The sequence below is a fragment of the Ceratotherium simum genome, chromosome 2 (assembly GCF_057802395.1).
Source record: "Ceratotherium simum simum isolate JZ-2026a chromosome 2, ASM5780239v1, whole genome shotgun sequence".
NCBI lineage: Eukaryota > Metazoa > Chordata > Mammalia > Perissodactyla > Rhinocerotidae > Ceratotherium > Ceratotherium simum.
The window spans coordinates 71,872,939-71,900,418 of NC_141901.1; the positions used below are offsets into that span (position 1 = coordinate 71,872,939).

General features: G+C 38.7%; 1 protein-coding gene across 4 annotated transcripts in view; it reads right to left on the reverse strand.

Moving 5' to 3' along the window:
• Positions 1-710: 710 nt before the first annotated feature.
• The window catches only part of RPAP2 (RNA polymerase II associated protein 2), a 75,239-nt gene continuing 48,469 nt past the window's right edge, over positions 711-27,480 (reverse strand). For 3 of the 4 annotated variants that reach the window (XM_087447529.1, XM_087447523.1, XM_014779912.2), the window contains 2 exons: positions 5,007-5,156; positions 711-1,314 (listed from right to left, as the gene is read on the reverse strand). In XM_087447529.1, coding sequence (XP_087303655.1) covers positions 5,015-5,156 — 142 coding nt within the window. In that variant the 3' untranslated portion in view covers positions 711-1,314; positions 5,007-5,014. Of the gene's footprint in view, positions 1,315-3,694; positions 3,786-5,006; positions 5,157-27,480 lie in introns of those variants that run through there. The other variant, XM_087447516.1, reaches the window with a different exon arrangement.

The following is a 27,480-nucleotide window of genomic DNA, read 5'->3' on the forward strand; positions in this document are numbered from 1 at the left end:
TTGTAGTAAGTTTTGAAATCAAGGAGTATTCTTCATTTTCAGAATTGTTTTGGCTATTCTGGATCCTTTGTACTGCCCTTGAAGTTTTAGGATCATCGTGCCAATTTTCAAAAAAGCCTGCTAGGATTTTGATAGGGATTGCATTGATCTATAGATCAATTTGGGGAGGACTGCCATCTTAAAAATACTGAATCTTCTAATTCATAAACATGGAATGTCTCTCTCTGTATTTATTTATACCACCTTTAATTTCTCTGAATGTTTTATAGTTTTCATTGTACAAGTCTTGTATGTCTTTTGTTAAATTTATTCTTAAGTATGTAATTATTTTTGGTGCTACTGTGAACTGTTTTCTTAATTTCATTTTTGGATTTTAAATTGCTAGTATAAGAAAACACAAAATTGATTTTTGATATTGATATTGTACCCTGCACTCTTGCTGAACCTGTCCATTGAGCTCCCTACTCTACCGGGCTGCTTTCCGGCACCTTTCCATGGTTGCACTTTTAGCAGCTGTCATTTCCTCCATGTCCAAGAGTACAGATCTGATTTTATATGGTTTCTTGGCCCTTCAATAAAACTCCCCAAATTGTCTGAGGCTCCCCTTAACTGTTCTGGAGGCCCTGCTAACTTAACTTGCATACTTGATATACATTTTGAAAAAACAGTGTAAATTCTAGCGATTGTCTCCCTTAAAAACAAACTACAGATTTCACTTTAAAAAAATTTTTATTTCCTTGATTCCAGACAGCTCTGGGATACTCCTGTTCTGGACTTGTGAGGTTAACCACATTGCTCAGGTCCACTTTATAGCACAGTCAGCTTCTTTAAAAGAATTATGACTAGACTTCCAAAGGGCTTCATCTTAGATTGCATTTATTGCCCTAACGCTTTACTGGTCTTTAGAATCTAGAGTTTAGACTGTGAGGCCAAAATGAGAATTTTCTTAATTTTTTGGTCAACTGATAAGAAGGCTGGAATTATCCAGAAAAAATAAGAGGTCATTATATTTTCTTGAATATTCATTCAAGTTTCAACTTAAGACTTTGAGTTTCATTTTCAAATAAATAAAAATACTAAGTCTCATAGCTAGGGATGCAAGGACTTGGTTATCCTTGTTGGAATAATGGTTCTCCTCTATCTGGGAAAGTCATTCTATACAGTTAGGAACTGGGAGGCAGGGAGTTGAAATCTTTAGAGGTAAAGGTCTTTCTTGGAACAAAGCCATCAGTCACCACCAGACCATCATTGTGGCTAGAATTCCAGAAATGGTGAATAGAAGTTCATCTTCTGTTTGGTCTTCATGGATTATACCTGTGAAGCAAAAAAGGACAGTCTGAATAAAACACCTAAAATATTTTACCAGTTTTTGGGAACACTGTGTTGTCTTCCCAATATACATTCCAGTTTTCCTCATTATGTAGCAACAGTGGTTTGGGTGGAATAGACCCAACTTCATATTCAGCTCAAGGGGTAGGCCTTGATGGGGCTAGGTCAATAAGAAAATCCTCTCTCTCTCTCTCCCCAATCCCTTCCCAGAATGATTGGGTTAGCTCATTGCATTTATGGCCACATGGATTGGTTCTGGGGTGTCCTCAAAATAGTGTGTAGTTCAAGACTCTCACCAGGACAGTGAGGTAATGCTACAGATAAAGCTGGGAACTACTGAACAAGTTTGTCCCCTGTAGCAGACAGCTTCTAAGATGGCCCCCAATGATTTCTGCCTCCTGGTATTCATGCCCTTATACAATCCTCTCACCTTGATAGTAGGTTGGATCTAGTGGTTAGGTTCTAACAAGTCATGGAATACAGCAAATGTGATGGTATGTCACTTCTGAGATTAGTTACAAAAAGACTGTGGCTTCCATCTTGGGTATCCTCTCTCACTTGCTCACTCTGAGGGAAGCCACATGCCAAGTTGTGAGGTGCACTATGGAGAGGCCTGTGAGGCAAAGAACCAGGAGAAGTCTCCAGACAACAGCCAGTTAGAAACTGAGGCCCTGAGTCCAACTCAGGGAGGAACTAAATCCTGCCAACAACCACATGAGTGAGCCTGGAAGGGGATCTTCCTCCAGTTGGTTCTTCAGAGGACATCAAAACCCTGGCAGATAGCTTTAACTACAATCTCATGAGAGACTCTGAGCCAGAGGCCCTAAGCTAAATGGGGTCCAGATCCCTGACTCACAGAAACTATGATATAACAAAATGTCTGTTGTTCTAAGCCACTAAGTTTTAGAGTAATTTGTTATGTAGCAAAAGATAACTAATATATCACCATAAGAAAAGCTAGTTTGAGCTGGATTTTTTTTCTGTTATCTGCAACTGAAAGCATATTAACATATACTAGCTAGCAGTAATTTAATCTTAGAAGGTTAAAAAGTTAAAATCTTTATACTCAAATGAACTTATGGTTTACAAAAATCATGCAAAGAGAAAAAAATCCATCCACTTACTCATAACCATCTCCATTTCTCATATGGAAAATTATGTAATAAGGCCTCATTTATTCAGAATCCCTTATAATAGTGACAAAGTCTACTTGAAAGTTTACCTTTAATTATTTACACAAATAAACAATGTAAATAAACAATGATCATAGGGGAGCTGTTAAGTCCACTTAAATATCTATTGTTGCAAGTCCTTAAAAGTACTTTAACACCATCTGTTTATATACAAGTTTAAAATATGCTAATTAAAAATGATTCTTAATTGGTACCTATTCATTAAAGCAGGTCTGGAAGGACCTCTGGTTAGGCACCCTTTGTTCTCAGTCTATCTGGAAAAGAAACCTTTCAACCGATGGAGATAGGGTGTTATGAACTGAGAAGTATGATTAATTCAATCCTCTGTACCTGAAGCTCAATAAAACAAAAACTCCAACCTCACTATATTCTTAGAAGGGCCACTGAATTGATGCTTACACAGGCCAACGTGAGCTCACTCCCTAAGTAAAAGCCTTTGTTTCAGAGGGTCCTCAGGGAAGCAGGGTTGTTTGAAAAGGTTACTGGGTCTAAGCTGGGAGGCAGTTACAGTGCTGATTCCTTATATTCCATTTTCTAGCAGGTTCAATAAAGGGATGCCGTTCTTTCTTGCCTGCCAAAATACCTGTCTCAAATATCCTTCTCATATATTTAAAGATTTGCTTGAAGGTTTTTTTTCCCCCCCAAAAAAATTCAAGTAAAATATAAAATGATATACATCAAGTGTACTTCTGGGAAGGAGACAGGATTGCAGGCACAGGTGAGGGGGGAATTTTCCTTTTTTTAAAATCATATATGCAATTCTGTATTGCTTAATTTTATTTATTTATTTATTTTTTAAAATTTTTTGTTTATTGCAGTAACGTTGGTTTATAACATTGTAAAAATTTCAGGTGTACATCATTGTACTTCTATTTCTGCATGGACTACATCATGTTCACCACCAAAATACTAATTACAACCCATCACCACACACATGTACCGAATTATCCCTTTCACCCTCCTCCCTCCCCCCTTCCCCTCTGGTAACCACCAATCCAATCTCTGTCCCTATGTGTTTGTTTATTGTTGTTATTATCTACTACTTAATGAAGGAAATCATACGGTATTTGACCTTCTCCCTCTGACTTATTTCACTTTGCATTATACCCTCAATGTCCATCCATGTTGTCACAAATGGCTGGATTTCGTCGTTTCTTATGGCTGAGTAGTATTCCATTGTGTATATATACCACAGCTTCTTTATCCATTCGTCCCTTGATGGGCACTTAGGTTGCTTCCAAGTCTTGGCTATCGTCAATAAGGCTGCAATGAACACAGGGGTGCATGTACCTTTACAAATTGGTGTTTTCAAGTTCTTTGGATAAATACCCAACAGTGGAATAGCTGGATCATATGGTAGTTCTATCGTTGATTTTTTGAGGAATCTCCATACTGTTTTCCATAGTGGCTGCACCAGTTTGCACTCCCACCAGCAGTGTATGAGAGTTCCCTTCTCTCCACATCCTCTCCAACACATGTTGTTTCCTGTCTTGTTAATTATAGCCATTCTGACGGGCGTGAGGTGATATCTCATTGTAGTTTTGATTTGCATTTCCCTGATAGTTAGTGATTTTGAACATCTTTTCATGTGTCTGTTGGCCATCTGTATATCTTCTTTGGAGAAATGTCTGTTCAGGTCTTTTGCCCATTTTTTAATTGGGTTGGTAGTTTTTTTGTTGTTGAGATTGTATTGCTTAATTTTAATTTTTACAACAAGCTTGTATTGCTTTCATAATTTAAAAAAATAATTGAAAATTAAAAAAAAAAGAAAATGCTTCCTGAGAGTCTCATTTGTAGTTTAGGATGAATTTCTTCAATAGTAATATTAAATCAATACCTATCTGAGCACTTTGAGAGTGTGTGAAGTGAGAAGTAAGCAGAGGAAGAGATGGAGAGTTATGACTAGGGCAGGATGAGGGAGGGGACATTCTGATGGGCAGTTTTGAAAGAGGCAAGAACTTAGGATAGTAGGGGTGGGCTATGTATCTGGGAACAGGGTCAGGATTCGACAAAGCCAGACTTGTAAATCACCTGCTTATCTATCTGCACATGAGATGACTAAGGTATTGGCTGGGTCTGGGGTGATTTCCTTGAAGAGGGAAGTAGGACGAGGACATTCTCAATGGATCCCTGCAGTAGTTTGGTTGAAGTAAATTGCTGCTTCTGGGGGGAAACTTATCAGATGGGAAATGTGGATGGTCTAGGTTTGAGTAAGAAGCTGATAGTGGGGAGTTTCCTGGATTGCAAGAAATAGAACTGCAGTAGCCTATAGAGGAGGAATAACAACAAGGATGGGGCACAAGGTAACAAGGGTGGACAGGAAGTGACTGGGGCAGCTGAGAACTAAGGGATATCGTGTTCTGCCTCAGCAAATGGAGGACATCTTGAGGTCTGTACTTGGTTTTTAAAATTTCCAATATGAAAAAAGAATCCAAACAGGCAACAAATGAAAAACAAACCAAAGTAAAACACAATCCAACTTACCACTCTGGTTAACAGCTGGTTCTAAATATGATGGTTAAACTTTCAAGGTCTTCATTCTTTAAATGTAATTCTTCAAGCAGGGTGGCTATAAACTGTGTAAACACCACATTTTCCTGAAAATGCTTCTGAGTGCCAAGAATCGGAGTCAGTCTGAAACAACCAAAAATATTAAATGCATCTCCATGAAATGGGAAGGACTAAGGGGCTCTCCTGTTCAACGTGGCAGAGGAGATTTTGTGAGCATAATGAAGTCTCTCTGATTTAAGAAAATTCCCAGAGAGAGAAGGCTTAACTAATAAAGGCAGAAGAGAAATCCCAAGAAAAGATTGTAAGATCAAACATATTGTTAAGTATGGAAAGAGCCCTAACAGCCTGAATCTATAACATGTTCTTCATCATGCCAGCAAAAACTACCAAAATTCTGCTCAGAAAAGAAAATTAATGAAGTCTTTCCACTTGGGGAAAGGAGGCTGTGGAGACAAACTTAGAGCTGAGAATTGCTTCAAAACATAATTTATTTTGAATATTTAGATTATATCACCTAAAAAAAATGACAATAAATAATAAACAAGATTACCTTCTAGATGAAACTTTAAAATTTTAATTTTAAAAACACTATATAGAAGAATTACATCTTATAAGGCACTTAATATGAACTTCAGTAGGAACACTGCTTTTTTCTCTAACCATTTCCAGTGAATACCTTTAAAGACTGATTGCATATAAGAGTCTTAAAAGTAATTTTCACTGAAATGTGATTGGTAAGCATGATTTTTAAAAATGAATATCTAATCTAATCATAAATATTAAACACTATGTTTAATAATAAAAAGATTACTTTTCATAAATATATGTATTTTTTACCTCCAGAGAGCATACTTTATAGAGCCTTTGCAAGTTAAATTTTGGAAAGCTTTTGGGAGAAATTCTTTTTTCCCCAAATAGTCTTACACTTCCCACAAAGCTCTTCCAGATGCTTATTTAACCTTGGTCATTGCCACTGGGCACATCAAATATAAATAACTCTCTGATTTAAATCAATAAAGCTCAAGAAATCAGAGCAGAGCAATTTTGCAGTAGTGAGTGTGAATGGGAAATGTTTTCTGAGAGAGATTTCTTCCTCGCTTAGCCATCTCATAGAGAAAGAAGTAAAAGGAAAAATTTGTCAGAATTGTCCAAAGATGGCCGGGACTTTGAGGAGGTGGTAAATTCTCTATATCCCTGAAGGTATCTTAGCAAGAACTGGAGACCAGGTGACTCTAATAGTCCAGTGAAATCCACAGAGTTCTACATGGGAAAACCACAGTAGTGTATTCCCTCCCCATCTCGCCTATCTTTCTTTCCAGCTAGGGAATGGCGTACCAGGTTCTCACACTTCATGAGCTTTGTCTGCAGATATTCCCCAAAGGTATTCATATTGGGAAAGAGGACTACCCAAGCCTTCCAATGCCAAGCCCAAGCTGGGCACTTGGGTGAACTTAGGCAGTTGTAGCCAGCTTTTCCTGAGGCATCTTCCTGCAGAGAAGGTAGAACCCAGAACTCAAGTCTGGCTTCTCCCACACTTAGGTGATGTCAACATTGAAAATAAAAAGTTGCTGTTTCCCTACAATAAGACTGAAGATACTGGGGATAGGATAACATTTGCTAAAATAAAACAAGGAAGTCAGAGGAGGCATCAGGTATGTCAACTCCATAGAAACCTAACTTTTGTGTATATTTAAAATGGTACTTATATGACACATCCAAAACAACTCTCTGACTTTCAAGGGGACTAGTATTTGGTTCATATATGCAAACAAAGCTTTCTCAATTACTTCTCAAAGTGCCATTAGTACTTAAAACTTAACCCTCAAATTAGAAGTAAATGGTGACTACTAGATTTCTCAACCTGTGTGCCCATATGAGAGCAGAAAATGAGAAGAATTATAGAGAAATAGCTTGTAAGAGAATCGTTCTATCAATTGCCTTAGTTAGAAAATATTTTAGGAATAGTAACACTTCCCTAGTAAACTTACTAGGTTAAATTATTCTATAAATTAATAACTTCATTACAAGATATGTTCTAAAAATTTACCTAAAAATTTTGTTCATAAAGAAAAACTAGGGGGGGCCTGCCCCATGGCCTAGTGGTTAAGTTCGGCGTGTTCCACTTTGGCAGCCCAGGTTTGGTTGCAGGGCACAGACCTACACCACTCATCAGCAGCCATGCTGTGGCGGTGACCCACATACAAAATAGAGGAAGACTGGCACAGATGTTAGCTCAGGGCGAATCTTCCTCAGCCAAAATAAGAAGAAAAACCAAAACGAAAAAACTAGGGTTAATGAGAAACTTGAGCTAGGAGGGGAAAAAAGAAAAAAGGAAAGCAACAATGCAATCCTGCTCCATGCTCCTGAGCCCATGGCAAATACTGCTAATCAATCAGTCATTCTATTCTTAATGAGCTTGTTCCGGCTTTGAGAATCCTCACAACAGGGCTCTGAGCAACCACTTCAGACTTGAGAGCTGGCTCCTGAGATGAATTCACTCCCGTGAATAGTCTAACTGCAAGCCCTAGGGGAACTCTGTCTCTACGTAACACAGTTTTAATCCTAGCTTTGCCAGGAATGCTTGTTGATTTTGGGCAAGTTGAACATTAAAGCCTTAGGGTCTATCAATAAAATGGGGCTAATAATACTTAAGTTCCTTATAAGTTATTATTGCAAAATTCAAGTAGCACACCGTAGATGAATAGGTTTTTTAAAATCAATTATGATGATTACAATATCAACTAACATTTACCATGTGCTGCCTATGGGTACTCACTATGTACTTGTTCTAAGCATGAATTATTGCCTTTAACTGCACGATGATGCTGAGGGATACAGTATCGCTCCCATTTTATGGATGAAGAAATAAAGGCACAAAAAATTGAAGCACCCTTCCCAAGGTCACAAAGATAGTAAGTGGCAGGTCACGGCTTTGAGCTAGGCAATTTATCTCAAAAAGCCCGCGCTCTTGGTTAACATGCTAGCTTTCATTCTTTGTAGGCTGTAGAGCACTCTATAAATTTAATCTTTACTTGCCTAACTGATGTGTACTGAGCCCTCCATGAACATGCAGAAGGAACAGAATGTTTTAAATTTGCTTTCAAGAAGTAGAGGACTACAAATATAAAAATTGCAAGAAGCTGGCAGGCAGAAGGAAGTGCTGATAGAGAAATCACACAGGTCTGGTGTCTGTTAGGAGACAGGAATATCAACCTGGGGCCTAGAGATTGCTGCAGCAGGTCATCAAGCAGATAGACAGCAATCCTCAGGTATCTGGAGCCAGGATTTCCCAACTACTCTTAGCACTTGAGCCCTAAGTGTTGTTGCATAATTATAATCCTGGAAAGTTAGCCAATGAGATTTCCTTTAAGCTTATTTATTCCCCTGTGTTTCCTCTTTAATTTTTTAACTGAAAATACTTCTTCCCTACCCCTCAGTCCCTAACACAAAATGTAAATGATCATAGAAATATATAATACCTTTCTAAAAATTTCAAGTTAACTTAAATCCTTTCTGGAATAAGGTGAGGTATACATGAATAAATACTCTTAATAGCTCCTGTGCACCTCTAAACATTAATAATCCAGTGGACTGCTTTTGGAAAGTCACGTACAAATTGTGTTTTCTCTTTAAAATTATCCTTTCTAGAAACCAGGCTCATGAATACAAAAAAATGAAGGATGGTTTTGACAAGTTATAACATTATAATGAATAATATTATGTCAAGAAAGATGCTGAAACCTGAAAATCTTAGTTATATAGTATATTATAATTTTATGAATGACTCATTCAAAAGAATTATGATTTGCTTCCACCTCCAAAGTAATGAATATTTAAAGTTGAATAAGAACTATTTATAATCTTTATGTTTTCAATTCCCTGGCTCATCTACTTTAACATGTTTTATTACCTAACAGCAACTGACTACCTGTCCACTCTTCCAGCTTGGCTGCTTACTGGGCATTTGCTGAATTTCCATGTCATCTTTGTAGCAACAGGCTTCTGTGCCTACTTGCACAGATGAATCAGAGGCAAGATCATAATGCTTTATCAGTCTATTATGGTTTTGGTCAATGATAAGAGTTGGTTGTAGCCATTGCCAAGATGCTACGAACTGCTGGGATTCTTTTTAGGGTACATGCTGCCCTAATGATAGGTGTCATTGGGCTGAGTGGAGTTTGAGGGCTTATCTGATGCAGAGGAGCACTGCACTGAGGTTGGAGACAGGGTTCTATCCAGAGTCTGCTCTTGTTAGCAGTGACCATGAAAGAGGGCTTTGGAAACCACTAAAGTCTAAGCAACACAGTCCCTATGTGTCTTAGAACCAGGCCCAATGACAAATGAGCAAAGACTTATTACTGGAACTGTTCTTTTCATGGTCAATAAGTCTCTTAATTGCCACATCTGAAAGCCTCTTAGTTCTCTTCCCAGTTGACTGCAGTACTTGATATCCCTGATCACTTCCTCCCTTCCTAGAATTCTCCTCCCTTGGCTTTAGAGGCACTCTCTATCACGATTCTCCTCCTACCCCTGATTCTTTCCAATCTCTCTTGGTTTCTTTTTTCACAGGCCATTAATGACAGGTCTTACCTAAGGTTTCATACTGACCTTCTTTTATTTGTACTACATGCTATCTCATGGCTTTGACTATCAATGATTCAAATCTCTAACTTCTCTTCTGGGATTTTTCTCCCTTTGGATGTCCAAAATGGTACCTCAAATACATTATGTTCAAATCCGAATTTCTGACCTCTCATTTTCATCAAAACCTTCTGGTATTAGAAACCTCAGTCATCTTTAACTCTTATTCCTTAATACTCTTTGTTTAATCAGTCACCAAGTCCTGCTGATTCTCCTCTGAAGTGCCTCTTGAATCCATTTCATCTCCTCCATTCTCACTGTCCCTGTCCTAATTCAGATGAATTATCGCTTGCCTGGATTTACAGCTACAGCCTCCTAGGTGGTCTCTCACTCCAATCCATTCTCCACACTGCCATCACAATCCTCTCAGAGATCTGATTACGTCGCTGCCATGCTTTAATAACCACTTGTAAGAGAAATCCAATTTCTTTGGGCCTTTTATTTTCCTTTCATTTTCATTGTTTCAATCACATGAATACACTCTTATAAATATTTCAAATAATATGAAAGTATGTATTGTTAATTGTATATATATTTCCTACCTACCAGACAGGTGGGAGACTGGGATCACATTTTATTCATCCATATTTGTATTCCCCACAGGCGTGTTCTCTTAATAATTTGGTGAATAATTATAGAATTGAAATTACTGCTTCCCTATATTAGCACTTCTCAATGTATAATAGGTCTGTGGACAAACTATGGTCCGTGGGCCAAATCTGGCTTGCTGCTTATTTTTGTAAAGTTTTACTGAAAAACAGCCCTGCCCATTTATTTATGTATTCTATGGCTTCTTTTGCATTACAATAGCAGAGTTGAGTAGTTGTGACTGTAGGGCCAGCAAAGATGAAAATATTTACAATCTGGCGCTTTACAGAAAGTTGGCCAACTCTTACACTAGAAGACTATTATGCACCAATTTTAATTTAAAATGAATAACTCAGTCACTAATATAATGCTTTATTTACTATAGCTCTGACAATGAGAACAATTAAGACAGGAGATGAGAAATCCAAAGGAACCATTTGGCTCTAGGATATTCAGGGTCTGGTCTGTGAAAGATCTCTTACACACTGGATCATTCAAGTGTGGAAGATACTTAAAGAAACCAAAAGTATCTCATAAAATCTTCCAGCTGGACAGAGAACTTTCCCTGGCTTACTCCGCTCCAACCAAACTGACCAACTGTGCCTCAATTATGCTGAGGTTTAGTCTACCCTCTTCAGGGGCTGCCTGTTTTCTTTCCTGGGGGTGCTCTTCCCTGTAGATCTCTGCATGGTGGGCTCCTTCATGTGATTCAGTTTTGCTTAAATGTCACCTCTCTCATCTGAAATCCATCCTCACTCTCTCTACCTACTTACTTTCCTTTAATGTCTCCATAGTCCTCACTATTGTCTAATTCTATTATTTGTTTGCTTGTTTACTATTTATCTCCCATCCAAAAGAAAGTAAATGTCATGAGGCAATGACTTGTTCACTGTATCCCTCACGCCTGGCACACTGTAGATGATCAGTAATTACTTGCAGAATGAAGAAGTAGCTTAAGAGGTCACTTATTTATTGTGCTTAGAAATGTTTTTTCTTCTTCACATAATTTTCATTTTTAGAGGAAAGAAGGGAGGAAATGTTTTCTTGACTCCTCCTGCTCGCACACAGTAGCATCTTCCTGCCAGAATATTTCAGAACATCTATCAGTGAGATGAGATGAGCTTCAAATTCATCAGGTAGACCAAGCATTAAATCAAGACCTACCACTTGTTCCTGCATTTCCCCTCCTCACTTCCACCTGTCCTGGAACTCAGTGTTGTCAGGGAAGCGCTAAGATTGACCAAGAGTGAGTAGTGCTAAGCGCCACTGAGCAGGCCCGGTTTGTAGCTTTAATTCCCTTCCAGACCTACAGAGGAAACTGTGGAGCAAGGGGCTGGCCCTGGAGTGGTTGCTTGGTGCCTTCCTCAGGAGCAAAAGTACTTCAGCCTCACAGGTGAAATGTGAAAGAAGAGGAAATTCTCTTCACTTTAAATGAGATGAGATTTACTTGGCAAAAGGAAGAGCAATTTAGGATATCTACAGTCTCATTAATATAGGTCTTTATTTTTGTGTATTTCTAGCTGTTATTACTGTTCTTGAATGGGGAGTATTCTTATCCTTTTTAAGTCAATGAAAGTAGCAGAATGTAGCCACAAAACGAGAACTCAACTGTTCTTGGAATCTATACTCCCTTTCAGTCTCCTCCTCTTAAGAGTTAAATGATCTAAGAAAAGAGACTCAAGATCCTTTCTTAATGTAGTGATTTGGTCCCTTCACACGAAACTGCAAATAAACTATCTCCATGATCTTGAAGGAGGGGGATTCTATACCTCTATGTGCAGCATGCTGCAATGGTGAATACATTTTAAATTCTAGACACTGTTCTTCATATATAATCTAAATGTCTTTTGTAGAATTTTGTTTTCTCCTTCATAGAACTTTTCTGGCAATTTCTTAAGTTATTTTTTTATATTCTCTCTCTCTTTTTTTTTTTGCAGGGAAGGATTCACCCTAAGCTAACATCTGTTGCCAATCTTCCTCTTTTTTTTTTTTCTCCCCAAAGCCCCAGTGCATGGTTGTGTATCTTAGTCGTAAGTCCTTCTAGTTCTTCTATGTGAGCCGCCGCCACAGCATGGCAACTGACAGACGGGTGGTGTGGTTCCATGACCGGGAAATGAACCCGGGCTGCGGAAGCGGTGAGAGCACCAAACTTTAACCACTAGGCCATCAGGGCTGGCTCATTCCTTTATATTCTTGAAAATGGTTCTCAATTAATTCCAAGTCCTTTTAATCTTTCCTCATAGATGCCATCTGACTGCTCCTTATTCAGATTGGTGTTCTCCCCTCACCCCCTTCTAGCTTTTCATTTTCCTAAAATGTAGTGCCGCAGAGTATAAATATTGTACAAATTCATTACTTCAAAACAGAAAAAAACATACCTCCCACCCCAAAGAAAGAGATTATGAAATAAAACGTTTCACGTCTAAAGTTGTCTTTGAAGTACAATCTCAGGCTCTTATCAAACACTGCACCCCCTCCCCCCAACCCTTTAGTTCAACTGACTCCCCAGGCTCCTCTTTCCCTCTTAATCCTTTATTTGTACACTATTATTATGATATATGACTTATCTGTTTAACCTTTTCATTAAAGAACAACTTCTACCCTATTATATATCGAGAAGGACTCAAGCCTCTACTCCAGTCCTGTAGCTTCTAATGGTGAACATCAAAACCACAATAGGGGGGCCGGCCCCATGGCTTAGCTGTTAAGTGTGCGCGCTCCGCTGCTGGTGGCCCGGGTTCAGATCCCGGGCGCATACCGACGCACCGCTTCTCTGGCCATGCTGAGGCCGCATCCCACACACAGCAGCTAGAAGGATGTGCAGCTATGACATACTACTATTTACTGGGGCTTTGGGGGGAAAAAAATAAATAAATAAAATCTAAAAAAAACAAAAAAAACAAAAAACCACAATAGGGCCGGCACCGTTGCTTAGCGGTTAAGTGCTCGCGCTCTGCTACTGGCGGCCCGGGTTCAGATCCCGGGCGTGCACCGACGCATCGCTTCTCCGGCCATGCTGAGGCCACGTCCCACATACAGCAACTAGAAGGATGTGCAACTATGACATACAACTATCTACTGGGGCTTTGGGGAAAAAAAAAAAAGGAGGAGGATTGGCAATAGATGTTAGCTCAGAGCCGGTCTTCCTCAGTAAAAAGAGGAGGATTGGCATGGATGTTAGCGCAGGGCTGATCTTCCTCACAAAAAAAAAACAAAAAAACAAAAAAAACAAACTACAATAAACTGGGCCCGAATAACTACTCCTACTTAAATAAAAAACAATAATATACCACAGTTGATATTTAACAATGTGTTTTATATAGGAAAATACCTTTAAAATAATCAACAGAAAATGTGATTGGCAGTGAGTAAAAGCAAAAGATTTTTATGTTTCAATTTATTTCCTTCAAGTGCTTTTAAGTATGAATAAAAACCTCTAAAGGTGACACTAAAAGGATGGCTTACCACAAACAGTCTGTATGCTGGAGAATATAATTTGAAAAAAATGACATAACTTGCAATGTATAAATCACAAACAAGAAAGGAAACTTCTGATGAAAACTTCGCTGATTCAAATCTCTTTTCTGAAAAGACAGGCGGCCTTCTATAACTAGTTCTTTACCATATGGTAAATGGCATGACAACAAAAGCAAAACGCCAAGTGTCAAACTGCATCTTATTGATAAGACCTTTATTTAGCTGACTGCTCCACATATGCTCCACATCAAAAGGAGACAATGCAAGTCAGGTTAGGACAAGTACCCTCCATTTGTTATGACCGAGCTATCAAACAACATCTGGTTAACAGGAATTATTATACACAGTAGCAAGAGGAGTTTCAAAGTTTGACAACTGAAACAAGACAGATTTTTAATTAAAAAGTGGCATTTTTATAAATCCTTATAGCCAAGGATTTAGAGCTGTACAAACTCTTGATTAAGCCTCAGAAGTAAGCTACCTATAATTTTGAGTCACTGGTTTGTATCCCATCAACATAGAAAGCTATGTGGTTTATCGAGCAAGTGGAGCTAAACAACTGATGGAACTCTATGTTATCCGTCTCCTGTAACGCAATAAAAGTCAGTAATGAACTTGGATTTTTAAATGGCATCCCCTCACTGTGGTTTCTATTGCTTTGCTCACTGCACTCATTCCCACTGGGGAATACATAATGCAGATCCTGGAACACTGGAAATAACAGCATGGTCTGAATTATCCTTTCCTGAATAATCCGATATGTGTGAAGATCACATTAGGCACTTGCCTGAAATGATACAGACATCCCTTAACCTGACCCTCAAAACTAAGAGAAGCAATAATTTAGAAAGAGTTTCCTGAGTATTTATTATTGATTTCCAAACTCACAGAATCAAACTGGTAGGGTGTTATAAAATGACACGGAACAACTTCCCTCATACTCGACATAATCTTAAGGGAAGAAAGAGCTGTGAGAATGTCTATGCGAATAAATGTCACAGAAAGCAGGCTTCTTTATGGTTTGGGGTTGGAGGAAGGGACAGGAAGTGAAAAGCCACATACTTTTCTGTACCTATCAGATTTGAGAAATTACTAGGTTCATACAGAGTTCTGGTGCAGTAGGGAAACCTGTTCTGCTGATTACCATGCATAAAGGTGATGAACATGCAGAGACTGCTAAAAGATAATGTTGGGCTTACAAGAAAATTTTTAACATTCTCTCTCTCTCATCCTTCAGAAGTTAGGGCTGGGAAGGAGAAGGAAAGAGAAGTATTTTTGTTAAACAGAAATACTTTCCATGTTCACATGCATGGTCACTATGCTTGTCACTTTACCAACGAAAACAGAACAGATATTACAACACCTGACACTCTGGGGGCTTAGAATCAAAAGAAAACAAAAGTCTTCTGGGACAGATGAGGCAACCTTATTAATAATGGCCCAGGTAAGTGAAGAATCTAAAAGAAGAGCTTTAATTGCACAGTCTTATTTTATGAGGCTATACCACTTAATCACCCCAAGTGAGATTTAGTCTCAACCTCTCTGACTAGTTTCCTCTTGATAGCTGAAGTATCTGAGGCTTTGGACAGGGTACAGGATTTATCCAGGGTCACACTGGTTAAGAACAGTGCTAAAAATGGACACCCTTATCACAAAGGGATCTTGCTTATCTCTCAAGCCTCATCACTTTCTTCCTGCATGGCAGTAACAACTGTCACTTTACCCATATTTTGTCTTCTTCAAAAAAATGAGTTTGGGATTTTCCCTCCTTCTCTCCGTGAACAAGTGCTAAATGATAAAGGATTACACCAGAATACCTCTGTCTGCACAAACATACTCTCAAAACTGAAATAAAGGAGAGCTGTGACCAGTAAGTAACACGATGGGTCAAAATGTCATCTATTTTCAGAAATTTGAGGGCTCACACAAACCCAAGACATTTTGCAAAATGACTCTTTCATATGTTAAAAAAAATTCTAATATAAGCTTTCAAAAGGCATTTTATCTGTATATTCAGGGCTCCTCAGCATGCAAGTAATTAAGATTTCATATTTAACATCTCTCTTTCCACCTTGCTTGTTTCTTACTGGGGAGAAAGCAGAAGAAGATTCAACTCGGTCAGTGATTCTCTAAAAACATTTGTCTAATCTGTGGCCCCTTGCTTCCTCCCCAAAGTAACACAGTAGCCACTGGGGCACAGAGAAAGAACCAAAAAAGCCACCCTGTGGAAGAGCTTTTCTTTTCCACAAAATAGCATGGACCAGGCCATGTGCAGAGGTAACTACTTCATGGCACTTTCCTAAACCACTGTTCATGTTGTTTTTAAGTAAAGAGTAAACATAGCTTTACAATTGACAAAGAAACAAATGCCAAGAGGTCAGAGCTGAGTTTAAAGTTCAGATACTTTAAAATGGGTGGTGGGGTGGCTTTCTAAATTGGAGCAAATGGATTCGCTTCCTTTGAACTATGCTGGTTCTTTTTCCCAGTTGTTCCCTTTGTGGCAGGATTTCAATCACTGAGTTAAACACAAGAAGCAACACTGATTTCCAAGTTTGCAAAAATATTTTTTTCTTTATGAAACAGACTTGTTGGTCTTCAATCCTTCTGTGAAGTTGCAGCAAGTGTTAACTCTAAGGTGAGACTCAAGTGACTTTCTTAAGGTCACATAGTCAGTAAGAGATGAGCAAATAACCCCAGAAGTGCTCCCACAGGTCTACACTTCTAACCACTATACCACACAAGCTCACAGTCTGATTCATTTTAAGAACTGAGTAGACCTTATGATTTCAAAGGCCTACTTGTAATATGCTCTTCAAATAATTTTTGAAATCTCTCATTACAAAATAAAATATGCTTATGAAAACTGACAATTCTGTTGTTTCTAATTCATCCTTTCTTTGTGACAGCCAAGAAGCACCTTCCAACATCATTAACTAATGAAGACTTTAGAAGAAAGCTAAGAAGTGCCTCTAAGCAAGCAAATCCTGGCAGACATAGCTGAATCAACTGATTTAACATATCTCTACCCAGCATGCTAACAATCGCACTAGAATTAAGGACGGTGGTTCTCAATTCTGTCTGCACAAATTATAATCACTTGGGGAACTTAAAAAATACATATATTTCCAGGCCCCACCTCAGCCCAATGAATCAAAATCTTTGAATCAGGTATTAGTATTTTTTAAAGGCTCCCTATGTGATTCTAATGTATAACCAGTGTTGAGAACCACTGTTAAATTTTTGAATTGAATAAACTGTGCAATTCTGATCATTTGTTATACTTGTTAACTACACTGTTAGTGTATACTGAATAGCAAAGGAAATGAGATCTTTACATAAATACCTACTTGACAAAGCAGAAGATAATACGATCCAAAAGAAAGGTCTCCTCTATAGGAAATTGATACAAGGAGGATATTATTTCTATCCCCGGGGGGGTTAAAGAAGGCTTCTAAGGAGTAGCAACATTTGAACTGGGCCTTGAAGACTAGGACAGACAAATATGAAAAGGAAAGGCATTCTAAGCACAGTTCACAGTGCTAACAAAGATGCTTGCAGGGGGCAACAGTGGACACAATGTAAAGACACAAAAGAGAAATACATTGGATAGGCAGGCTGCCGACTGTTAGGAGGGCCTTGTATTTTGAGCAAAATTACATGGTGGGAACTGGGGTGTCACTAGGTTTCTGAACAAAGACCTGCTCTGATCAGAATTAAGCTTTAGTGAGATTATTCTTTTTTTTTTTTTTTGTGAGGAAGATCAGCCCTGAGCTAACATCCATGCTAATCCTCCTCTTTTTGCTGAGGAATACTGGCCCTGGGCTAACATCTGAGCCCATCTTCCTCCACTTTATATGGGACGCCGCCACAGCATGGCCTGACAAGTGGTGCCTTGGTGCGCGCCGGGGATCCGAACCTGGGCTGCCAGCAGAGCACGTGCACTTAACCGTTACGCCATGGGGCCGGCCCCAGTGAGATTATTCTTGCTACAGGAAAGATGGACTAGCTGAGGGAAGAGATACATGGCAAGGAGACCTGTTTAGGAAGGCTATAATTGCAGCAATTGAGGCAAGTAATGAAAGCCTGATGTGGGTTAGTAGCAGTGGAAAAGGAGAAAACCAATTGGATGAGAGAAGTTACAAAGGCAGGACTTTAATTTAGATAAAGAAGAGAAGTACCAAAGACAAGTCAGATTTTAATTCTGGGTAATTAGGGAAATGGAAATGCCACCAAAAGAAGCAGGGGACATTTGAAGGGGAAGATGAACTCAGTCTCAGATCTTAGAGTTTGAAATGCCTGAAGGATATTCAAATAGAGATACCCAGCAAAAAAACAAATAAATACATAATTTTTTTTTTTTTTGTCTGCAACCCAGGAGAGATGTCAGGGCTGAAGATACAACTTTGGGGGAAGGGACATAAATATTTGATTGGGACGACCAATTTTCTTCCTAAGATAACTCCATTATCCTTTACCAATTATATTTGTCCTGATTTCTTGAATTAATCTCTCCCCAGCACTCTTCTGAATCACTTGCATCCTTGTCTTAGCTTTCCTATTCATCAAAACTACAACCTGAGATCAATGCTACTTTCTCCACACCTACAACAGGATGGCTGCAAACTACTGGGGGTAGGGGAGCAGGAGGAAGAAGGGAACTTTGAAGATCCATACCACTACAAATCCATGATCTCTGGCCTCATCTGGGCACTTGTCGATTTTCTCTGGTCCTTGGTTAGCTCCTTTTCCAGATCCTCTCAATGACTGCTCTGTTACCACTATTTTCACTCTCTACCCAACGATCATCTCTTTACTTTTAGAACACAACCTTATATCCTACTTCATTGAAAAATGAAGTTGTCAGGCATGACTTAAAAATCCCTCCCTTCTACTTACAAATTTATCTATAACCACATTATTGTTTACTTATTTTCTTCCTGTCTCAGAAGATGTAGCATTTCTCTCCTGTTCAAGCTATTCCTGCCTCTGACCATGATCCCATTTCTTTGTGCCTCCTCTAGGACCCTGTGTATCTACCCCACCCCCCCAGTTTCAGATTATTTTTCTTTACTGGCTCCTTCTCCCTACCCTACAAACATGCTTAAGTCTCTTTTAGCCAAAACAAATTGTTACTGTTCAATCTCCTCCTACCCTTATCATCAAGTTTCTCAAAAGAGAAACCTACATTTGCTGACTCCACTTCCTCATGTTAACATGGCATACGGGGGTTCATATATTTCTTCAAATTATATAAAAAGTTTTTTTCCCCAAATGTGTATTTTTCTTCCCTTGGGGAAAGAATACATATTTTTATTCCTATTTTCAATGTATAACCATATATTTCAGTGTATCACCTTAGCTGCAGAGAATTAGTTAGTAGCATTTACTTTTATAGTTTTGGGAAATTTGGAGCATGTGAAAGTTGCAGAAGTCTTAGTGTTTCAGATGAGCAGCATTTTTCTCTGCCCTGGAACCACAGGAATACCAGTTGTAACCTGGCAGTTGCTTTATTCTTACTAAACATTTTTGCAGTTCAGCTGATTTGTCACTCACTGCAATTAAAAACCTCCATGTGATGAACAGCATCATAATATGGGGCCTGAAAAATTCACTGGAAAGAAAATCAGTAAATAAATGAAACTGAAATAGTGCAGGCAATTCCGTTACTATAATGTGATTTCACCTCCACAGACACTGCAGTGTTCAACAGGGGCTGTTTCCCACATACTTTTGCTCCACTGAAATTTTCAGTATTAAGCCTTGTGTATTTTGACATGCCCCGTCCTTTAAGTCGGAGTATACCTGAGTTGTACTAAAATGACAAAGAGCCACCTCTCAAACTCCTCATTCAAAATGGATAGTGGGACAACATAAACAGCAATAGTGAGAACTACATAATACCAAGCCTCACTGTAGTCTTTGGCCTTTATAATCTGCTCTAAAGCTTGTAAAAATATTTTAAAAAGGAGTAAAACGGAAGCATTTGAATTTTGCCTCCAAGAACCATATGACTTGACTGTTAACTAGAACTATCAGAATGAGAAAAGTCAGAGGCAGGAAGAATATTAAAAAGGTGTTAAGTCTCTACAATACATAATGTAAACGGAAGTGTTCAAAGACAACAGAGAAAAAACACACTAGGCAATTAGCATCTTGAATTTAATAAGCACTCAATATATCTGGGAATTTTTTTCTGCCTATAACTTCCATTCAAGTTTGCAACACTAGTTAATAAAATACATTCAGTAAACTAGTTAAAGGGAGAGTTTGCCTCTAGAGTGAAATTTTCCATTAGGACATTAATAATATTTGATAAATACTTCCAATTCAAGGAACAAATATCAACATGTAAAACATTTAAAGAATTCTCCAGAATTGTGTCTGTGATGCACCAGATAAATAAAAAGATTTAGTGCTATATCTACATACTTGGTGATTAACTGTTCTGTAACCAATTTTTCTATTTTATCAGTCCACAGAAGACAAAAGAGTAAGTCCATGAAAGATAAGAGAAAAGCGATATTTGGAATAAAGTTTTTAAATCAAAGAAACATTAACAAGAATTAAAATGCTAATTTTATAATTATATGAGTTAAAAGAATCTCACATTTACATCTAGCTTTAATTGTTTTTCATTAATTTTATTAAAGATTTTATAAAAATCTATTTGCAAAAAAGCAATGCTAGATTTGGTTAAAAGTAGCAATTCTTTTTAGGTTAAATAGTCACATCCTTATCAGATTATACCCACCCTGGAAAATATGAATCATTACAGAGACACAGGGTCACTGTCCTTCTTTTCATTCATAATAGTAAGCAACTATTTTTTTTCCTGTGCAATGCAATTTTACCAGTGCTACCACTTCTACGTGGAAGTCCACAACATCAACAATAATTTATCCAAGTTTTTCCCGTCCATTCATTCGATTTATTCTACATATATTCAGTGAGTGCTTACTAAGTGCCAAATTGAGTGCTTGGCACTAGGGAGACAAAAGTAACCTAGACAAGGCTGGCCCAGTGCCAGTGGCGTAGCGGTTAAGTTCGCGTGCTCCGCTTCGGCAGCCTGGGGTTCACAGGTTCGGATCCTGGGCACAGACTGACGCACCGCTTGTCAAGCCATGCTGTGGTGGTGTCCCATATAAAGTAGAGGAAGATGGGCATGGATGTTAGCCAGTCTTCCTCAGCAAAAAGAGGAGGATTGGCAACGGATGTTAGCTCAGGGCTAACCTTCCTCACAAAAAATAAAATAAATAAAATTATCAAAAAAAAAAAAAGTAACCTACACAATGTCCTTGGCTGCATGGAGACTGTTTTGGTAAGAAAACAGTTTCAAATTTGCCTCTCTTACTGTAGACATCTTTCCTGGTTTAGTACTGTTTACACATTGTCAAAACACAATTTTTGGATGAATGGAAAGTCTCTTATTCTCATGCAGAAACTTTATAAATATATATATATATTTTTGAAGTACATGTATATGTCCCTAAGACTGATTTGTGGGTCATGAAAGATGAGAAGGCAGGGAATATAAAAATCATGAATATGAAAAAGAAAGTCACCAGAATTAAACACAGTGGCTATATAGGTCAAGCTTAGAAATGCTGCCCTAAATTAATTCTCTTAGGGGGCAGATCACTGACCTATGGTGGAGGGGGTAAGAAACAATCAGAACAAGTAATGAAATCATAATACTAATATGTGTTTTTGGAAGGAGAAATATACAAGGTTTGGTTCATTCACTTTTGTAATTAAGTACAGGAAGCAAAATGTTACCAAATAACACTGACATTCAAGGCAAGGAGAGAGAAACATGTGGGAGAGGGAGGTGGGTGACAAGGGTCAGGGAAGAAAAAGTAATAGGCAAATACGCCTTTGGTGACATTCCCAGTTTCTCTATGGGCCCCATCCCGTCAGTTACCCTGTCTTTTTAGTACTTGCAACCCTGCCTGTCTAACATTACCTTCCCCTCTGCTACCAACATGCTCAAGCCTCCACTATCCTGAGAAGTCTTCTGCAGATTTACCACGTCATTTCAGGTGATAATCCCTCCCTCCTCTCCTCTTCTGCCAACCATATGAAAAGAGTGGTCAACATTTGCTATGTCTAGTATCTTCACAACTGTCTACTATAGCAGCCCTTGCAATCTGGTCTCCACTCCTATCATTCTATGGAAACCGCTTTCTTGAAGGTCACCCACAACCACCTAATTGCCAAAACCACAGGCTTTTTTAGTCCTTGTCCTTGTTCAGCAGAGGATAACTACCTGGTTCTCAGAAGGTAGTTACCACCTCTTTCTTGAACCTCAAACCCACTCTGGATTCCTCGACAGTGTTCTGTTGTATACAGACCTTTCTGAGTTACACTGTGCAGTGGGAAGTGCACACATTTTGAAGTCAGATAGGTATGAGTCTGAATCCCAGCTGTGAACTTGACAAAGTGCTTGTCTTTCCAGAGTCTGTTTCTTCCTGTGGGAAGTGGGATACCACCACTGACCTCACTGAATTATGAGGATCAAATGAAATACTGTATGTCAAGAGTCTAGCACGGTGTTTGCACATAGTTGATGTTCAAAAAATGTCCATTTTCCCCCTTTTTCTGCTTTCTCTGTATTTCTCAGGCATGCTCGGCATGGATGCAGCTGTTCCACAGGTTCTATTTCATCTTGAAACTGCATTTAACACTTTCTACCTGTGCCATCTCACTCATCCCAACGCTCACTCCAAAATCTAGGTCTCTGATTTTCCTCACCATTCTTCAGCTCCAATTCCACATTTTCAACTACCTACTAGGGAACCACCCAACTGGATAATCTGCCTGAACTTTAAACTGAACAGGAATAGTCTCAGTGTTTGTAGAACAGGTATTAAACCAAATGCATTATCTCTTTCAGTTAGTTCCTCCTACCCACTTCCCTAAAGGCACCAGTATTTTCCCAGTCATCTGTCCTAATATTGTGAAATCATGTGTGACAAGCCCCCACTCATGGCCGAACTCTGTAGACTCTGGAGCTATAATGTCTCATCATCTGTCTCTCCCTTTTCATTTTAATTGTAATTATTTTAGTTCATTGCCTCGGTGCTCTTTGGTTAACTAGGCTGTTACTAGTGGAGGCTTTGAGAAACTCAATTTCATAAATGGTGTGGGCAAGAGCCAGAATGCAAGGGATTAATGAAAAGCACTGCAATCACTGAGAGCAGACTAGCTCAAGAAGTTTGGTAAATGAATGGATGATAGTCTGAGGGTTCAGTGAGGTTAAGGACAAAGGATAGGTGTGTTTGGTTTTTCTGTTTTGTTTTTCAAACTTTAAAGATGAATAAGTACTTGTAGGTAGGAGGGAAGAAGTCAACAAAGAGCAAGAAATGATACTTCCTAATTAATCTCATTCATTCACTCATTCACTGCCATATATTTATTGTAAATCTATGACACTCTAGGCACAATGCTAAGTGCTGGGTATATAACAGTGAGTAAAATCAGACAGAACCAGCCCCTAAAATCATCAAGTTGAATGAGGGAGGCAGACATTAATCAAGCAATCATATAATTAAATATAAAAATGAAAACAGGACAAGTGCTAGGAAAGATAAGTACATGGTGTTATGAAGGCCTGTTTATAAAGATATTTGATCTAGTCAGGGAAGTCGGGAAAAGTTTCTTGAGGAAGAAACACTTCCTCAAGTTCTGAAAGATGAAGGAGAATTAACCAAAGGAAGAGGGGAGGGAAGAACATTCTGGACACAGGGATAACCTGTGTCCTATGGTGAGAGAGAGTATGATAAGTATGAAAGAAAGTCAGAGTGGCAGGAATGGAGAGAATAAGGTAGGGTGGTGTGAGGTGAGGCTGGAGAAGAAGGGGCTGGACCACACGGGGCCACAGAGGCCACAATAAGACGTTTTTCTTTAGGAGTAACTGGAAGCCTGCGAAAGACTGGTGCAAGGTGGAAGACAGGATCAGATATGACTCCAGATCTCTCCAAGACTGATCTTCCTAAAGCACAGCCTTCATGACGGCACTCTCTGCTCAATACTTAAACGACTTTCAGTGTCCACTGAAACAAGTGTACTTGCCATTAAAGGATCGATCTCGACAACAGACCCAACTTTCCAGCCTCTTTCCAGTTATCTTGTACCCTTCACTACATCTCTTCTTTTTGCTTTTTTTCATGCTATAGGTACTTCCTAGAATGCCCTCATCGTTTCACTTCTATGTCTTTCTTCTTTTTTTTTTTTTTTGGGTGAGGAAGATTAGCCCTGAGCTAACATCTGTTGCCAGTCTTCTTTTTGCTGAGGAAGACAGGCCCTGGGCTAACATCCATGCCCATCTTCCTCTACTTTATATGTGGGATGCCACCACAGCATGGCTTGATAAGTGGTGCGTAGATCCGCCCCTGGGATCCGAACCTGCGAACCTGGGCCGCCAAAGTGGAGCATGTGAACTTAACCACTAGGCCACCAGGCTGGCCCCCTTTCATTTCTATTTCTTGAAACCCTTTCTATCTTTTGGGCCTATCGCAAATCCTCCTTCCGTGAAACCTTTTTCTGGTCTTCCTAGTCAAGATCTTTTGCTTCTTTGAACCTCTGCAACAGTTTGTGCTTCTTTTTTGGCATTTAACACATTCAACTTTCTATTGTAGTTACCTTTGCAAATGTTGATCTCCCTCTTTCCTCACCCTCAAGTAGGCTGTAAAGTCTTTGAGGGCATAGGGCTTTAACCTTTTTATCCCCCATAGGGCCTAAGTCACAGTCTTACCCATAGCAGCTGCTCAGTAAATATTTGTTGGCTACTTTTTGAGGCAGATTTCTAAGTATTTGAAAACTTTTCCATTACTGTGTAGATGCCAGCTTCTACAGTGATTTATAGTTATGATGCGACAGCTAAGTGTGGGTCTCATCTCCTTTTCTGGTATCCATGGGCTCTACTTATGTTGGTTTTCGTGGCATGATATTAAAGACATAAAAAAGTCGAAACAAACTCTTTACAAGAAAAATCAGGGCTACAAGTAAGGTACTTATCAATCCTTTAGCTAACAATCAAATGGTACTGTCTCAGAGAATAACCTCAGGTTACTCTACCAGATCTAGCTCAAAGGAGTTTTATCAATGAACACTTGGGATCTTTTCATCAATGAGAGGAAAAAAAAGTGAAAAGGACAACATTATTCTAGAATTACATTAAAAGATTTCCTTAAATGTGATCTGAACAAAGAATCAGAAACTCTCACATAAAGTAACAGCTTTCAAGACGTCCCTATTCAGTGATAAGACTTATTCCCAGAATAAGATGTAAAGAATAAAGCGGAAGGGGCAAAAAAAGGCCCACGGTTGTAGAGAGGATTCTATAAGCAAAATAGCGTTTTAAACATATTTTTACATTAAAAAACATCAACTTACATATTTTATTTTGCTCTTCACCACCTTTAGTATAATGCTGAGGTACTAAAACACTCTGCAGTTTCTTTTGCATCCAGGGCCAGTTCCTTATCTTTGATGTGGAAAGTAATATAAAGTCAGCTAAGTCTGCAGTAGAAAGAGAGTAAAGGAATCTTGGGGGTGTTCCTCCCATTTACTTAAGTGAGTACTCTGTAATCTTTCCACAGAAAGAGTGACTAGCCATATCATTCAATGCATTTCTTTGCCGAGCTTACTGTGTAAGATACCTAACAAAGTATCTTGGTACTTGGTCAGTGTTACCGTGGCTCTCTATCAGCAAAATTAAATTATTTCCTATGCTAAATATACTCATCTTCACTGTCTCTTTTGGTAGCCTTTGACATATTGCATTAGTATAGTTTCTTACTTATAACATCTCATAGTTGAATTTGATTTAACCTGGATTTAGTCCAACCCCTCATATTGCCAATGAGAAAAACAAGGTACAACGAGATTAAGAAACTTGTGCAAGGCTACAATGTTAGTGCAAGGGAAAAAAATAGGATATAATCCAGAATAGACTGAATTTAGGGTTTTAAGAGAACCTTTATAGCTAAAGGTGGTCTCTGGGGTAAGGGAATTATATTTAATAAAAATATCATAATATTTAATAAAAATTATTTACATAAATTTAAACTGCATTTAATTTTAGCCTAGGCACAAAGCTGAAGTCTCCAAATTTGAAAAACCAAGAGGCATGTGAGGCTATTACTATCAAAGACTTCTAAGAAAAATAAAGAAAGTAGACAAGAAGAACATACCACAAAGAAGTAATGACATTACAGGCTTTCTATCTGAGAACTATAATCTAAAAAACTGAGATAAAAACTTTGATTATAAAAGACTGGGATAGCCAAATAAAATAAAATGTTTTTCTTATAACAGATGGTTTATGCCCTGATAATGTTTGCATTTAATGCTTTAGGATTACCTATTAATAAGGAAGCAGTGATGCTTTCCATTGATTTTCTAATTCAAAAGAAACAAGTTCTTTGTAGCTCACTTTGTAGTGAAATATTACACACAGGTTTGTTTAAAGGGCTGGGCTGTAGTGACTTTAAAACTTTATATCTAAATCCTGTTTGTGACAGATCTACAGAGCAGCTTTGTTGATGAGTGTTGGAAAAGCTTTTCTTCATAATTGTTGCTATGTAACAATTATCTCAGAATAGTGGCTCCAACTTTTTTTTTCAATGCTCTAAGGTTGAAATGGAACCAACCAGTGGTGTCCACACACAGTGATTATCACACTGTCACAGTGCAGAACCCTGAAGCTACGGATAAGAGTGCCCTTAAGCCTCATGCTTCCTAGCCTTCCCTGGTCTATCCTCTCAGTGAGCTTAGTGAGGATGTGAAGATGTTACCAGCAGATATGGAGACTGACTTCTCAAGTCGAGGCTGTGACTGGCAAGGGCCAAGTGCTGCTTGCTACTGCTGTCACCCCTGCCGCTGCTGCTGCTGCTTGGGATGGGGAAACTGGAGAGCACGTCTTTTTGCTGAGGACCCTTGGTGAGTTTAATAGGTACTGTGGCCTGAGGTTGGGGACTCTCAGCCACTTATGGATAAAAAGACTAACATTAAACATTAAAATTGTCAAAAATATAGAAAATTCTGAGGTAAAAAAATCACTATAGAGGGACCAGACCGCTGGTGTAGTGGTTAAGTTTGCGTGCTCCGCTCCAGTGGCCCAGGGTTTGCGGGTTCGGATCCCAGGCGCGGACCTATGCACTGCTAATCAAGCTATGCTGTGGCAGCATCTCATATACAAAATAGAGGAAGATGGGCACAGATGTTAGCTCAGGGCTAATCTTCCTCAGCAAAAAGAGGAAGACTGGCAACAGAAGTTAGCTCAGGGCCAATCTGCCTCACCAACAACAAAAAAAATCGCTGCAGAAAGTAGGCTTTGGTTAAAAATTTAAACAAGCATTATTTTTTCTTTAGAAAATATCTGGATACCCACATAGACCTGCTGGCTGAGGGTAAAGTTACTTCAATTAAAAAATATTATATTTTCCTTATATAAACTCTCAGCAACAAGCATGGGGGGGCTAGAAATAATCTAATTACTGTTTAATCTTCAGTAAACAGGTAAATACTTAAACTTCACAATGACAAAGGCACTGTGATAGTAAACATCATAAGATAAACAAATCCAAAATTTACACAAGCAAAAAAAAAACAAAAGGAGAAACTTTACGGATACTGAGGAATTCGAAATAAATACCACAAGGTTCAGACATTTAATTTATATGGTCTCACATTTAACATTAGCATCTTATTTGTGGGGGCGGGGCGAATGGCGCTTATA